Source organism: Selaginella moellendorffii, unplaced genomic scaffold, assembly GCF_000143415.4.
Source record: "Selaginella moellendorffii unplaced genomic scaffold, v1.0 SELMOscaffold_34, whole genome shotgun sequence".
In the NCBI taxonomy this organism is placed as follows: domain Eukaryota; kingdom Viridiplantae; phylum Streptophyta; class Lycopodiopsida; order Selaginellales; family Selaginellaceae; genus Selaginella; species Selaginella moellendorffii.
Window position 1 is genome coordinate 1,634,802 of NW_003314295.1, and position 13,128 is coordinate 1,647,929.

At 44.1% G+C, this 13,128-nt stretch overlaps 4 protein-coding genes across 8 annotated transcripts; 2 read left to right on the plus strand and 2 right to left on the minus strand.

The window, feature by feature from the left end:
• The first annotated feature begins 4,565 nt into the window (after positions 1-4,565).
• Positions 4,566-6,118, plus strand: LOC112348947 (pentatricopeptide repeat-containing protein At3g29230-like). Its single transcript, XM_024682381.1, has 3 exons — positions 4,566-5,190; positions 5,319-5,516; positions 5,946-6,118. Exons 1-3 carry the CDS (start codon positions 4,566-4,568, stop codon positions 6,116-6,118), a joined length of 996 nt encoding a protein of 331 aa, XP_024538149.1.
• A 1,549-nt stretch (positions 6,119-7,667) lies between these two features.
• Positions 7,668-8,881, minus strand: LOC9656149 (nucleoside diphosphate kinase II, chloroplastic). The gene is made up of 7 exons (XM_002977566.2): positions 8,632-8,881; positions 8,525-8,581; positions 8,366-8,452; positions 8,225-8,305; positions 8,062-8,174; positions 7,950-7,999; positions 7,668-7,888 (listed from the first exon to the last, which is right to left on the minus strand). Exons 1-7 carry the CDS (start codon positions 8,839-8,841, stop codon positions 7,821-7,823), a joined length of 666 nt encoding a protein of 221 aa, XP_002977612.1. The 5' UTR covers positions 8,842-8,881; the 3' UTR covers positions 7,668-7,820.
• A 93-nt stretch (positions 8,882-8,974) lies between these two features.
• LOC9656150 (protein HESO1) lies at positions 8,975-11,490 on the plus strand. 4 transcript variants are annotated; one of them, XR_002993254.1, is made up of 10 exons: positions 8,975-9,259; positions 9,309-9,464; positions 9,540-9,724; positions 9,779-9,874; positions 9,923-9,983; positions 10,033-10,139; positions 10,191-10,307; positions 10,358-10,689; positions 10,744-10,835; positions 10,890-11,490. XR_002993254.1 is itself a non-coding variant. In XM_024682566.1 (9 exons), the coding sequence occupies exons 1-8, from the start codon at positions 9,049-9,051 to the stop codon at positions 10,655-10,657; spliced, it is 1,233 nt and encodes a 410-aa protein (XP_024538334.1). In that variant the 5' UTR covers positions 8,975-9,048; the 3' UTR covers positions 10,658-10,689; positions 10,744-10,892. The 4 variants fall into 4 exon arrangements, 2 of the variants coding, with proteins under 2 accessions (XP_024538334.1, XP_024538335.1); XR_002993255.1 differs by having other exon boundaries at positions 10,900-11,490; XM_024682566.1 differs by having other exon boundaries at positions 10,744-10,892.
• A 381-nt stretch (positions 11,491-11,871) lies between these two features.
• Positions 11,872-12,987, minus strand: LOC9639359 (sm-like protein LSM7). 2 transcript variants are annotated; one of them, XM_024682417.1, is made up of 6 exons: positions 12,936-12,987; positions 12,784-12,865; positions 12,660-12,731; positions 12,557-12,609; positions 12,368-12,498; positions 11,872-12,282 (listed from the first exon to the last, which is right to left on the minus strand). In XM_024682417.1, the coding sequence occupies exons 1-5, from the start codon at positions 12,936-12,938 to the stop codon at positions 12,403-12,405; spliced, it is 306 nt and encodes a 101-aa protein (XP_024538185.1). In that variant the 5' UTR covers positions 12,939-12,987; the 3' UTR covers positions 11,872-12,282; positions 12,368-12,402. The 2 variants fall into 2 exon arrangements, with proteins under 2 accessions (XP_024538185.1, XP_002977613.1); XM_002977567.2 differs by lacking the exon at positions 11,872-12,282 and having other exon boundaries at positions 12,308-12,498.
• Positions 12,988-13,128: the final 141 nt, after the last annotated feature.

The window sequence follows — 13,128 nt, forward strand, 5'->3', positions numbered from 1 at the left end:
CATAAATTGTTAAAACTATAACTTCATTAACAATTTCAAATTAATTTGATGTAAACCATATGTTAAATATGTAAAACATAATATGTAAAACATATTTTTCTGTGAATATATAAAACATATTATATAGTTTCCATGATTCCAAAAAAATCCAAGAATAATTGTGTTTCTTTTAAAAAAAATTAATCTGAAAAATAAGAATAATTAATACTATCAATAACAATGATGTAATATAAATAAACATGTATGGAAGAAGGCAATAGGAGTAACTTCTACTCAAGGCAACTCTTGCTATAAAGCATGTAATGGAGCACTACTACTTAAAAACTACGAAAACAAAAAAATATTTAGAAGAAAACTTTTGTAGTATGAGCAAGTTTTAATAAAGTGGAATCATGTGATGAGCTTGCCTTATAAAACATTAATAAGTATTAATGAACACTATTATATTAAAAAACTGATAACATTACTTATCTAAAGGGTTTTTGTGGTAAGAGCAAGCTCCACATATGCAATGGAATAAAAGTCATTAACTTTTAGTTGAAATAAAATTACTTTGTCCAATATAACCAACTACCAGTATGTCAATTTTCTATCACTATTTGTTGAGTAAAACACATAACTTTTTGAGATATCACTAGCGTTTCCATCAATTTTTTTAAAATTTTTTCCAAAGTTTTAACTATCCCAAAGCTATTACCTAAAAAATAAATTTTGTAAACTAAAAATTTAAAATAAAAAGGTATTATTAAAAAACTAATAATAGTAAATGGAGATTGCCTTGGTTGAACTAATTTTTCTGTTCCATCTTGATATTTGTGATATGCCTCATATTTACTCATTTTCAATTTTACCACTTTTTTCTTTTTAATTGCATTTTATCTCGACATATTGAATGCATTATCACTTGGTGGGAATTTAAAACATAAATTGTTAAAACTATAACTTTATTAACAATTTCAAATTAATTTGATGCAAACTATATGTAAAATATGTAAAACATATGTTTTTGTGAATATGTAAAACATATTACATAGTTTCTGTGATCCCAAAAGAATCCAAGAATAATTGTATTGCTTTTAAAAGAATTTGATTTGAAGAAAAAAGAATAATTAATACTATCAATAACAACAATATAATATAAATAAACCTATATGAAAAAAGGCATCTTAACTTGGCCTTGGTAATAGAAGTAACCTTCATCCAAAGTAACTCTTATTATAAAGCATATGATGGAATACTACTACTAAAAATCTACAAAAACAAAATAGTACTTGGAAAATCTTTGTAACAAAAGTAAACTTTGGTAAAGTGGAATCATGCGAGGGATTTACACTATAAAGCATCAACAATCACTAATGAATACTATTATATTAGAAATTTGATAACATTATTCATATAAAGGGTTTTTGTGATAAAAATAAACTTCAAAAGTGCAATACAATCAAAGTCATCAACCTTTGATGAGTAAAACACTAAAAGAAGAAAGGGGAAAAAAACTCATTTAAAGTGTTCAAGGGTCACAAAAAAGTCTGGAATGCCGCATAATGTGTTTTCATGATGTAACTCTTCCATTCCATCTTTCAGTTCTAGCTCTTCGAGTACAAGTTTGGTCCTGTGTGCCACCTCTTCGGTTATGTTTCAGTCACATGCCATAACCTCCAGAAGTTTCAAATTGATAGGTAGCAATCCCTTGAAATGGACTATGCCATCTGAAAAGAAAATCAATGGAAATTACAAATTGGAAATAGCTTACCAGAGATCAAGCGTTGGAAAGCACCACATCTTACAATGACGGCCAGAAGAGTGTTTGTACACGTAAGAAGATTAGGATGCCGCCCAAGGAGGGCAGCCAGAAAGAGCAGCCATCGTGTCCTTTCATTACTCGAGTAATCCTGAAACTTTTTGTAGTGGCTGTAGGAAAACTGTCGGGAAATTTGACAATGTAATCAATCTCTCACCTGGATAGAACCATCAAAATTTCTTGGTCTTCTCCACTGAAAATACGCTCCAGAGTTGGTATCCAATTTCTTAAGAACTGTGGAAGCGTACTAGAATCACTATTCACGAGTTTAAAGTATGGGCAAAAGAATCAACAAAACTAACGAAGCTCACCTTAGATTAATCACCCATAGAACCTGTGACGGCGTAAATGCGTGAACTCCTTTCCTCTCCAGCTTCTTCACGGTGTAGAGCATGCATGCCATCCAAATACGCTCAGCTTCATTTGCCTGAAATAGACGATAAAATTCTTTTGGAAAACCACCTGTTAAACAAGGAATTCATTTACGGTGCCACCCAACAAAGTGATACAATTGCGTGAAGCAGCACCAATGCTCTCTCCATGTAAATCTCGCTTGCCTGATCAAATAAATTTCGAGCCCTTCCAACACAAGAAAGCATCCAAACCTCGCAACACGGCCGGAAGCAGCGATCATTGCCATCGCACGACAGCTGGAAGCAGCGATCATTGCCAATCGCAAGGCGGCTGGAATAGACCCTCACCATCGCGGCATGGCCAGACATTACAATCGAGCCTTGCCATCGCAGCACCAGCATCGAGCATTGCCATGGAACTGCGGCCAGAATTGAGCAGCCTCCACCATGGAATTTCTGCCAGAGGCAGTAGCAATCAATCCATCTTGCTCTTCACTTGGTATTAGCGCCAGCGCCATGGGATTCTCCAGACCATTGATGCCAGGTGGGAAATGTTTCTGGCGCTCTTCTCGCCTAGCTTCTTCTTGAAGCTAAGCTTTGCCACGGGCAACCCGCGCGGTGTGACGCGGGTGGCATGTAGATCGGGGATGGGAGCTGCTGTGTCGGCAAATGCACACATAGTCGATCGCTCCGCCGTCGAATTCCAGGGCTGGCTCAATCATGGACGGCTCGTTGGGGAGGGAGAGAGAGAGAGAGAGAGAGAGAGATTTCTTTGGCAGACGGGATTGTTTCTCGAGAACATCCAGATCGGAGGACGAGTTTGGTGTGCACGATCGTAAATTCACACGGACGGAGTCCATTCGATCAGAACGCGCTTCTTTCGCTTTTTTTTCCAGGTAACGGTATGATGTTTAGCGACTTCTGTAGGTTTTATGCTTGACGCAGTTAAGTTCCAAGCACAGCGGGCGATCATTTAGACCAACACAAAAATGGAAGGGTGGCTTTTATTGGCTCTCTTCGAAAGCAAGGTGGCTTCTTATCGTTTTTGTTTCTCTTTCTCTTTTGCATTCCATGAGCAGAAAATTTGATTTGTTTTCACGCGCTTAGTTTTTGTATATTCTTCTTTTAAGCAGGCAAGGCTAGTAGTTTCATAATTCTCCACTCCAATGCCTCAATGGTAAGGCCAGATTGACATGTCAACTCAGCTGTAGATCACGGAAAAGGAAGATGGCCCTAGACCCTGGCCTTGCAGCCACTCACGAAAGTCCAAGCATACAGTTCTTTTCTACTGTTAGCGTTAGCGATCACATGAGCTGTGAACTGGTGTTAAATACGTTTAGCACAATGTGAGAGAAGCTATGGGCTTCATCAACTAAAGGCTAACGTTCAGTGCGATCATTCGTTTTGAATTGGCTTGCCAGTGGAATCAAGATGTCAAGATTCTGGCAAGATTGGTGTACCAACAACGTATTCTTAACTACGAATCCAACATCCTGTACCGAAAAATCAGGATCAGTAACGGTTTAATCTAAGAGGACAATTTGTCCTGGCATTTTAAGAACTCAATGTGCCTCCCCGTAAGAAATGGCCAAAACTCTTTCTATTCGAGTAGCCAAGGTGTCAACTCGGGCCATTTACACAACTCTGCCTCTCCAAACCAAAGACCTGTATAAAACATAAACATTGTTTTGAGAAACTCTTGCAAGCTGGAAACAAGAAAGTCATACCAATTTCCCACTCTCCATTCGCGACACTGTCACTGCCATGGATGACATTCCTGGCATAACTGAGCATGAAAAGTTCATTCCCGAGGGAGAGCTTTAGAAACCAGAACCTTACCTTCCAACACCAACAGCAAGATCCCCACGTATCGTTCCTGGTTCAGCTTGCAGCCACGACTCCAGGACCTTCCCATGCCTGGAATCCAAAAGCCTCACCGAAGATGCCGCAAGAGAAGAGAAACCTCTACTCGTGGAACATGATTCCCCATGCAATGGGGATCTGTCCAGCGCCAAGAATCTCTTCGATAGAATGCCACAAAGATTCATGGACGGCTATCATGGCAGCTTTTGGCGTTAATGGTAGTTTAAACGATGCGAGATTGTCTCTGCCCTGCCCTAATCAAATGTCATGCTTGCAAAATATGCCCTGGCTGGGTATTTGGAGTCCTGGCTCAGCTTTCAACGCAATGGGTGAGAGAAACTTTGCATCTTGGACGTCGACGATTAAGCCGCTGTAAAAATTAGGGAAAGTGGAGCTGGCCCAGAAGATTTACGATCGGATGCCAATGTGGAATGTAATCACGTCGACTTCGATGTTAGCTGCATATACCCAAAGAGGGCAGTTTGACTTGGTATTGGTGGCCTTTGATTCGATGCCGGAGATCAATGTGGTTACATCGATCCAATAAGATGCCTCTTGTGAGCTCGAGCTCCTGTGCTGCGCTCGTGGAGCTCTACACGCTGAGTGGTCTCTTAATGGAAGCGAGGCAGCTCATTGAAAGAATGCTCCAAGTTGATATCGCGTCGTGGAACATGTTGCTCGCGGGGTACTCGCAGAACAGCTACTGCAAAAGAACTTTCGATGGGATCTCCAGCCGGAACGAAGTAACCTGGAACTCCATGGCCGGAGCTTACGTCCAGAACGGGCAGCTGAGTAGAGCCATCGAAATGCTCGAGCGAATGCCGCAGCTTGCTCTGATTTCCTGGCACATACTCCTGGGAGCTCTCGTCCAGAACGGCCGGACTCGAGAATCCATCCATCTCTTCCACCAAATGCTGCTCGAAGCAGTGATCTCATATGCCGTGGCTCTCGTGAGCGTTCTCACTACTTGCAGCCATGCAGGACTTGTAAGTTCCAGCCGCCTCTACTTCACGTCGATGCTTTCCGACTACGAGCGAGCACCTGTTGCGGAACAGTTTTCCTGCGTGATCGATCTTCTGGGACGTGTTGGAAGGCTAGAAGATGCGGAGGTGTTGATTAATGTCTTGCCTTTCGCTCCAAGCATCGTGGTGTGGGGAGCACTGCTTGGATCTTGTAAGATTCACTCTGACTTTGAAAGAGGTGTACGTGTTGCTAAAAGTATTCTGGAGCTGGTTTTCCTAGGCACTGTAATTACGTAAACCCTCAAGCACCAAGAGAATCTTTGATTCTGTCAATCTCAGCTAGAAGAGGCAGAGGGGGATTTGGGCTAGATCTGGAGCAGGTTGTCTCAGACCCGTTCCCAGAGGTGGAACAATGGATGCCCACTGCTAGAGTTCTGTCATGCATCACAACATGCGGCAACTCCACGGATTCCATGGGCCACTACATTGCTACAGTCCTGGGCCCCCTAGCGTGGTTCTTCAAGCAAGTTGAGAATGGTTGAGGGACACTTGAGAGGTAGTCTATAACCTATACTATCCGACTGCAAATCCAGACTCCTGCTGACTGCTCTGATGTAGCAAAGAGCGATATTGTTAGTTCCTGGGTGTAATCCCATGATCCATGACCATAAAAAAAAAAGGGTGTGAATTCTTGCTGGGCTGGAGCACAGTAACTTTTAGTTCTCTTCTGTTTTCTGATCCAAACTTCTTGACCATTTGCGTTGGCGGGGCTTGGATAAGCGCGAGAGCGAATATGCGATTCCACGATAAAATCCTTACCTGAAGGAAACTTGATTAGAAAACTTGGCCTTGGAACTCCTATGTTGAGATGCTGTGATGTTATTGCTTTACTTGTTTCTTTCCTTTCTTTTGCTTCTCCGGCCTGCCATTTTTCCTGGAAGCGTTGAGCGAGACGTGTTCCCGTAGCTGCTCTATCCCTGGCCTCGACGGATGAAAACAGGGCCGTGGACTCGCATGCGGCCACCGAAAGAGTGTTTCTTTCAGTTTTCCCAAGAACCAGTAGGAGAATTTATCGCACAGTAGCTCGTGACTCAGCCTTTGCAAACATGTTGAAGGCTGCCTTGATGCACGGATCTTGAACAGTTTTCAGATAAATCAAACGGGTTTTCCACCTTAAAAGAAAACGAAAATTGATTCATTTCTTCGAAAAACTTTTAGTAGATCTTGCTCACCAGCAGCGCATAATTCTTGCTTTCCCATGACGGATCGGTGGTCGTTTTGTCCACCCACTGTCCACGGAAAGTACACACAGCTAGACCTTGAATCCACAACTCCTCAACAGCCGAAAACTACAGAAGGAAAATCCGGGATCAGAAAGTTGATAGCAAAATCCATAATACCTGGCCAAAAAATGACACGAACAACTCTGCAACTGAGCTAGTGTTTCCCTTCCCAAAACCTCTTTCTGTGAATTCTGCGATCCTTCTTAGATACTGAAAGCCATCAGCTCCAAGCAGCAACTGTCAGTAAGCAGAAAAAACCAATGAATTATTGACTTGAGGCACCGCCTTGACCGATGGTAGCGCAGCTGCCACCACTTCACGTCGATGCTCTCCGACTACGAGCTAGCACCTGTTGCGGAACACTTTTCCCGCGTGATTGATCTTCTGAGACGCGTTGTAAGGCTAGAAGATGCAGAGGTGTTGATCAATTTTTCGCCTTTCGCTCCAAGCATCGTGGTGTGGGGAGCACTGCTTGGACGTTGTAAGATTCACTCTGACTTTGAAAGAGGTGTACATGTTGCTAAAAGTATTCTGGAGCTGGATCCCACGCACGATGGATCCCCCAAATTCTCTATATCGTCTGATAGTCAAAGGACGCTGTGGCGGAGGGGAAGTCTGGGTTGTGGATGAGTTCTACAAGGAGATACAGAAAATCGAAGTTGAAAATTGCACACCAACACCACACCACATCCTCCAGAAGGCACCACCACTGACAACACCTGTCCTTAGGGATGAATAACATAAAGGAAGAAATGTGTGTGTATGTGTGTGGTTGGTCATGTGTATTGTGCCAGAGTGCTGCATGGTAACTATATAAATTCCTTATACAATATCAAAATAAAAGTGTTGGTGTTTGCAGCAACTTGCATTCGTTAATATTATATACAAACTGCCTGATAAATTCCTCTGAAGAAGGAAAAAGTTCTCATCATGAAGAATGCAATCTTTGCCCATTGTTGTTTTCTGCGTCCATCATGGTGAGCTTTGCGAACTCTTTTGGTGTTTGGATCTTGTACATGCATCCAGTCAAACCTTGTTGACTGCTTTCAAGTTTTAAGAAATTTAAACTGTGACAGTAGAGGGAAATTACTGATGCATCACTAGCTATTAGGTCTTATTCCTGTACTATTGGTATTATGATGCTAAAATATGTTATCTTCTAGATCCTGGCATTGCAGCCACTCACGAAAGTCCAAGCATACAGCTCTTTTCTACTGTTAGGAAAGTAAAGTATCCTGCCTTGATGGTTAGCGATCACTGGAGCTGTGAAATGGTGTTAAATACGTTTAGCACAATGTGAGAGAAGCTATGGGCTTTATTAACTAAAGGCTAACGTTCAGTGCGATCATCGTTTTGAATTGGCAATCAAGGTGTCAACAAAGATTCGTGTACCAACAACGCGCAGACGCAAAAGAGTATCTATTCTTAACTACGAATCCAACATCCTGTACCGAGAAATCAGGATTAGTAACGGTTTAATCTACAATGTTTTATTCCGTGTGACGGAGGCATTTTAAGAACTCAATGTGCCTCCCGTAAGAAATGGCCGAGATTCTTTCTATTCGAGTAGCCAGGGCGTCAACTCGGGCTGCCATTTACACAACTCGGCCTCTCCAAACCAAAGACCTGCATAAAACATAAACATTGTCTTGAGAAACTCTTGCAAGCTGGAAAAATGAAGCCATACCAATTTCCCGCTCTCCATTCGCGACACTGTCACTGCCATGGATGACATTCCTGGCATAACCAAGCAACAAAAGTTCATTCCTGAGGGAGAGCTTTAGAAACCAGAACCTTACCTTCCAACAGCAACAGCAAGATCCCCACGGATCGTTCCTGGCTCAGCTTGCAGCGGGTTCGTCGATCCAATAAGTTTTCGTGCGGAAGCCACGACTCCAGGACCTTCCCATGCCTGGAATTCAAAGGCTTCACTGAAGATGCCACAAGAGGAGAGAAACTTACCATGCAAACAACAGGGCCAGAGGTTATGTACTTCACAAGCTTGGGAAAGAATGGCTTCTCTTGGAGCTCCTCATAATGCTTCTGCAAAAGAGAGAAAAAGAAGAAAAAATTTGAGAGCAAGAGCTTTAAGCTTTACGTCACCTTTGCAAGATCCTCGGGGCACTGGAACATTTTCAATCCCGCGAGACGAAATCCTTTCTTCTCAAAGCGAGAGATGATTTCTCCAACCTTACAAAAGAAAAAAAAATTCGTTTGTTGTCATAGCTATTAGGACGCAAAGGCTCATCGAAAGAAATGTACCAGTCCGCGTTGGACTCCATCAGGTTTCACCATCACATACGTTTGCTCTAGCCCTCCCTGCCAAGATGGAAAGAAATCCAGCGGAAATTCAACAACTACAAACAAACCTCTGCTCTGGGTTGAGCGACGACCGAAATTTTCTCCTCGCTCGACACAGCAGCTCGCGAGGATGATGCGATGCGCCATCGAATGGCGCTAGGGCGCCACGAGATCCGGTGGCAGTGGAATGCCAGCGCCGAACGATTCCTCCTCGGCGAGCCGGTATCCACTCTAGGGCTAGAATGCGCGACTATTGGAGCTAGAGAAGAAGAAGCCATGACTCTCGCGAGAATGAAGAGAGAGAGGAGAGGACGGCTTATATCCCTGGGTCGGTCTACGTGGCAGAGAGATGGATTAAAGGAAGGTATTACGTGGGACCGGATTTTCTTACTTTAGGGTTCGTCTATTTCATGGCGGGGACGATTCAAGCGCCGAGAGAGTCTAAGGTGCGTCGCCGCTCGATTCTTCCGGGCGCTTGACGTGAAATGGCGCTGGACCGTGACATCGCTGCGACCGCCGCGCAGCTGGAGCACCAGCGCGTGGATGACTTGAGGCGCTCCAATGCGGCAGCGCTGTTCGAGGGCTTGCTGATGGCTACTGCGAATCAGCTCCAGCCGACGCAGCAAGATTTCGAGGCCAGAGTAGATATTTTGCGGCGGCTGGAGTATTTGATAAGAGAAATCGATGTTTGCAAAGGTATGACCATTTTACTCTTGTCAAACATCAAGCACTACTTTCTTTTCAGGCTTGGCGATTAAACCTTTTGGATCGTTCCTGTCAAACTTGTATACGCCTTGGGGAGATTTAGATATTACTTTGATGCCGCTTGAGTCGGCACCGCTTTCCAGGAGCAAAAAGACCAAAATTCTGAAGTCTATCCATGATGCTCTACTTCAAGCTGGTAAAGTACACCGTTCTTTTTTCCTGTGCTCGTGCCACCTCCTTCGATTTGTTGTTTTTTACCTCTAGCTTTCAGGTGGAGCGATTCGTGTCCAAGTTCTGTTTCGGCCTCGCGTTCCACTCTTAATGTTTGAAGATGCATGGTGGAGAATCTCATGTGACATCTCCGTGAGCAATACCGACGCTGTTTTCAAGTCACACGCCCTGGGCCTGATTGTTGGTATGGATTTAAGGTGCAGGCAGCTCATCTTCCTCGTGAGTGTAATGAGTTTTCTTGTGTTTGGTTTTTTCTTACGCTCTCTCCTTTTTCCCCAGGTTAAGTGCTGGGCCAAAGCGCAGTGCATTAACGATCCAAAGATGGGGACCTTGAACTCGTATGCACTGTCTTTACTCGTTATATTTCATCTCCAAGTAAGCACATGACAATTGTATATGATGTTGATAAACCAAAGCCTCTAGACTCGAAATCCACCTATTTTGCCACCATTGAGCGCTATCATCGGTCAAGTCGGTGCCTCAGGTCAATAATTCAATGGTTTTTTCTGCTTACTGACAGATTCTGCTTGCAGCTGATGGCTTTCAGTATCTAAGCAGGATCGCAGAGTTTACAGAAAGAGGTTTTGGGAAGGGAAATACGAGCTCAGTTGCAGAGTTGTTCGTGTCATTTTTTGGCCAGGTATTATGGATTTTGGTATCAACTTTCTGATCCCGGATTTTCCTTCTGTAGTTTTCGGCTGTTGAGGAGTTGTGGATTCAAGGTCTAGCTGTGTGTACTTTCCGTGGACAGTGGGGGGACAAAACGACCACCGATCCGTCATGGGCAAGCAAGAATTATGCGATGCTGGTGAGCAAAATGTTTCCGAAGAAATGAATCAATTTTCGTTTTCTTTTAAGGTGGAAGACCCGTTTGATTTATCTGAAAACTGCGCAAGATCCGTGCATCAAGGCAGCCTTCAACATGTTTGCAAGGCATTTAGGCTGAGTCACGAGCTACTGTGCGATAAATTCTCCTACTGGTTCTTGGGAAAACTGAAAGAAACGCTCTTCCGGTGGCCACATGCGAGTCCACGGCCCTGTTTTCATCCGTCGAGGCCAGGGATAGAGCAGCTACGGGAACACGCCTCGCTCAACGCTTCCAGGAAGAATGACAGGCCGGAGAAGCAAAAGAAAGGAAAGAAACAAGTAAAGCAATAACATCACAGCAGGATGTAAATATCTCAACATAGGTACGTCAGAGAGTTCCAAGGCCGAGTTTTCTGATCAAGTTTCCTTCGGTTCAGGATTTTATCGTGATGCCGTGGTCGAGCGAGGAAGTTTGGATCAGAAAACAGAAAAGAACTAAGTTATACCCAGCTTTTCAACCGAAATACGGGTATGTAGCAAAGAATTTACATAATGGCAACTCCATTCATGGGATTACACCCAGGAACCAACAGTATCGCTCTTCTTTCTCCTAGTCAGCAGGAGTCTGGATTTGCAGTCGGATAGTATATAGAATGCCATTTGCAAGAAGCTCAGTAGCCTGCGTAGCAACAATGAAGAAAGCTACTATTGAGCCAGCAGCCCGAGTGTCACGCACATTGGCGGAGTTCTTGAACCCTGCAAGCTACAATCTGGCGCTTGCTGGAAGGATACAAGGACCGTGGCCATGCTAAAAAAGTGCGAAGCTTTTGCTTTCACTCGCCGTTTCCTTCTCGAGCGTCTGAGTTACCTTCTGCTGGTCCGACTCTGCTGAGCAGCCAAGCGGTGATTGGATTTGAGGGAGAGCATGCCTGATGAACAAACTTGAGCAGGATTCTGCAGCAAGGCTGGCGCATCCCACTCTCAACCAGCATGGCCACCTTCAATCCACAGGAAAGGTTTCTGTACATGGCCGGTGCAATCTGCAGAGCAGCTGGACAGATCAGTAACAGGCCCTAGGAGCGAAAAGTCGGCTCCAAAGCGGAAACTGTTTTCACACTCGACAAAGATTGCACACATCAACAAAAAGTTAAGACCTCAAATAAATGCAAGGATCATATTGTTTAGAGGAACACTTCCTTTACCGACGTGGAATCTGGGCATATTAAATCAACACCAACACGGGAGTGACTCTGGAAATGGAAAGTTCAAACTTTATTCTTCTAAAAGTTAGTTAGACCTAAGTTTTTACCTAAGGTTTGTCTGACACTTGATCACAACCTCTTTACCTCACACAAGATTCCCCATCACATCAAACACCATCTTTGCCTCCATTTGGAGTAAGCATTGTAATACCTGCATTTAAACTCTTCTTGCAAAGATGCATCGACAACACCTCTTGCAGTTACCAGCTTTGCGGTGATCATGGAGTCCGCGTGATTTCAAAAAACACCTCTGCATTATCGACTGCGAAGAGTGACCGCATGGAATTCCAGGAAGCCAGGTTCTTTTCTTGCGAATCATCAAATATATTCCTAACATTCTCGATAATTGTGTTCCACGAACCACATCATTCCATCAAAAAACCACCCCACCACTTCTATGTCCTCATTGAAAGAATCTCCGGCACCTGAAACCAAATACCTCTTCTCCCTAACATCAGTTTTCCACGATCAAAAGAGCTAGATCCTTCTTCCGCATCGATCAAAAGAACGCGATTTAACATGGCACTTCACAAAACCAAGCCCGTAAATCTCCTTCCAAATGCCCGTTCTTGGCATAAGCCGAGAGCATCAAGTTCGAAGTGGGGGATCACACCATCGAAGACTGAGCGAGCATCTCCAATTTGGATGGGAAGAGTTGAGAGATAAGTGGATCTGCTTGGCTTGAGGAAGAGACGCATTCTTGCAGGCTCAGCGCTGCCGAATGCGAGCGAGGATAGCATTTCGCACCGACAAACAAATCTTCTGTTAGCATCCCAGGAACTAAAATGCCTCAACTTACATGGAGAGAAAAAAAAAAAGGCTTTTCCCTCGAGACTATATCACGGCCGGATCTTGTGTCACGAAAGGGTTGGCGATTTCTTCGGTACCATCGGTTGGAGCGACGAGCATCACCGCAGTACCTCTACAAACCTGAGAAAGAAGAAAGCCAAAACCATCAAAGTTTTCGCTCTCGAGTAAGAAAACTTACCACTAGGCCGAGAGCTCTGGTTTGATCCGTTGTCTTCAATGGATCATCGTGATCTATTGACAGAAAAGTTTAGCTCCTTCCAGAGCAAATTCCAGACTCATACCTCTCAAGTACTCGACTGCCTCATCCAGGACGAGATTGAGTAGCTGGTCATAGCCTTTCAAGGTCCCGATCACTGCTCCATTCCACGATTTCAAGCAAAATCCACCCGAGACTGCATTTCATACCTTGGCGCCCGCCACTGAGTTTGACGCACACGCCCTTGTCGATGAACTTGGCCAAATCGAGCACAGTCTCCTTGCGATTCGACTGCAGGAACGAGAGATTCACACAGGGGTGAGTGGAAATCCGCGACGATCTTCCATGGAGTGGAGCTCACCATGTCTCTTCTAAAACCCTATCTTGCCCTAAATTCCCCGATTTAAAAACTTTGCCCTGAAAGAGGGGACGCGAGCTCGAATCCCGGGAACTCTCGCGCCTGTCTGTTGCAACTCCCGCGGCATGCCGGCCGAGCTTCACCACTTTCGCGCGAGAATTTCTTGGGCGAGGAGGAAGAAGAAGAGAAATGGGCG

Coding starts and splice junctions, on each gene's coding strand:
- LOC9656150 (XM_024682566.1), top strand. CDS start 9,049: ATGGCGCTGGACCGTGACATCGCTGCGACCGCCGCGCAGCTGGAGCAC. Junction 9,260..9,308: donor AGAAATCGATGTTTGCAAAG/GTATGACCATTT, acceptor CTTTCTTTTCAG/GCTTGGCGATTAAACCTTTT. Junction 10,140..10,190: donor TCGTGTCATTTTTTGGCCAG/GTATTATGGATT, acceptor TTCCTTCTGTAG/TTTTCGGCTGTTGAGGAGTT.
- LOC112348947 (XM_024682381.1), top strand. CDS start 4,566: ATGCCTCTTGTGAGCTCGAGCTCCTGTGCTGCGCTCGTGGAGCTCTAC. Junction 5,191..5,318: donor GGGAGCACTGCTTGGATCTT/GTAAGATTCACT, acceptor TGTCAATCTCAG/CTAGAAGAGGCAGAGGGGGA. Junction 5,517..5,945: donor CTTCAAGCAAGTTGAGAATG/GTTGAGGGACAC, acceptor GTGTTCCCGTAG/CTGCTCTATCCCTGGCCTCG.
- LOC9639359 (XM_024682417.1), bottom strand. Junction 12,732..12,783: donor ACTCAGTGGCGGGCGCCAAG/GTATGAAATGCA, acceptor GGAATGGAGCAG/TGATCGGGACCTTGAAAGGC. Junction 12,610..12,659: donor GGCAGTCGAGTACTTGAGAG/GTATGAGTCTGG, acceptor TTCTGTCAATAG/ATCACGATGATCCATTGAAG.
- LOC9656149 (XM_002977566.2), bottom strand. CDS start 8,841: ATGGCTTCTTCTTCTCTAGCTCCAATAGTCGCGCATTCTAGCCCTAGA. Junction 8,175..8,224: donor CTGGCCCTGTTGTTTGCATG/GTAAGTTTCTCT, acceptor TTTGAATTCCAG/GCATGGGAAGGTCCTGGAGT. Junction 7,889..7,949: donor GAATGGAGAGCGGGAAATTG/GTATGGCTTCAT, acceptor TGTTTTATGCAG/GTCTTTGGTTTGGAGAGGCC.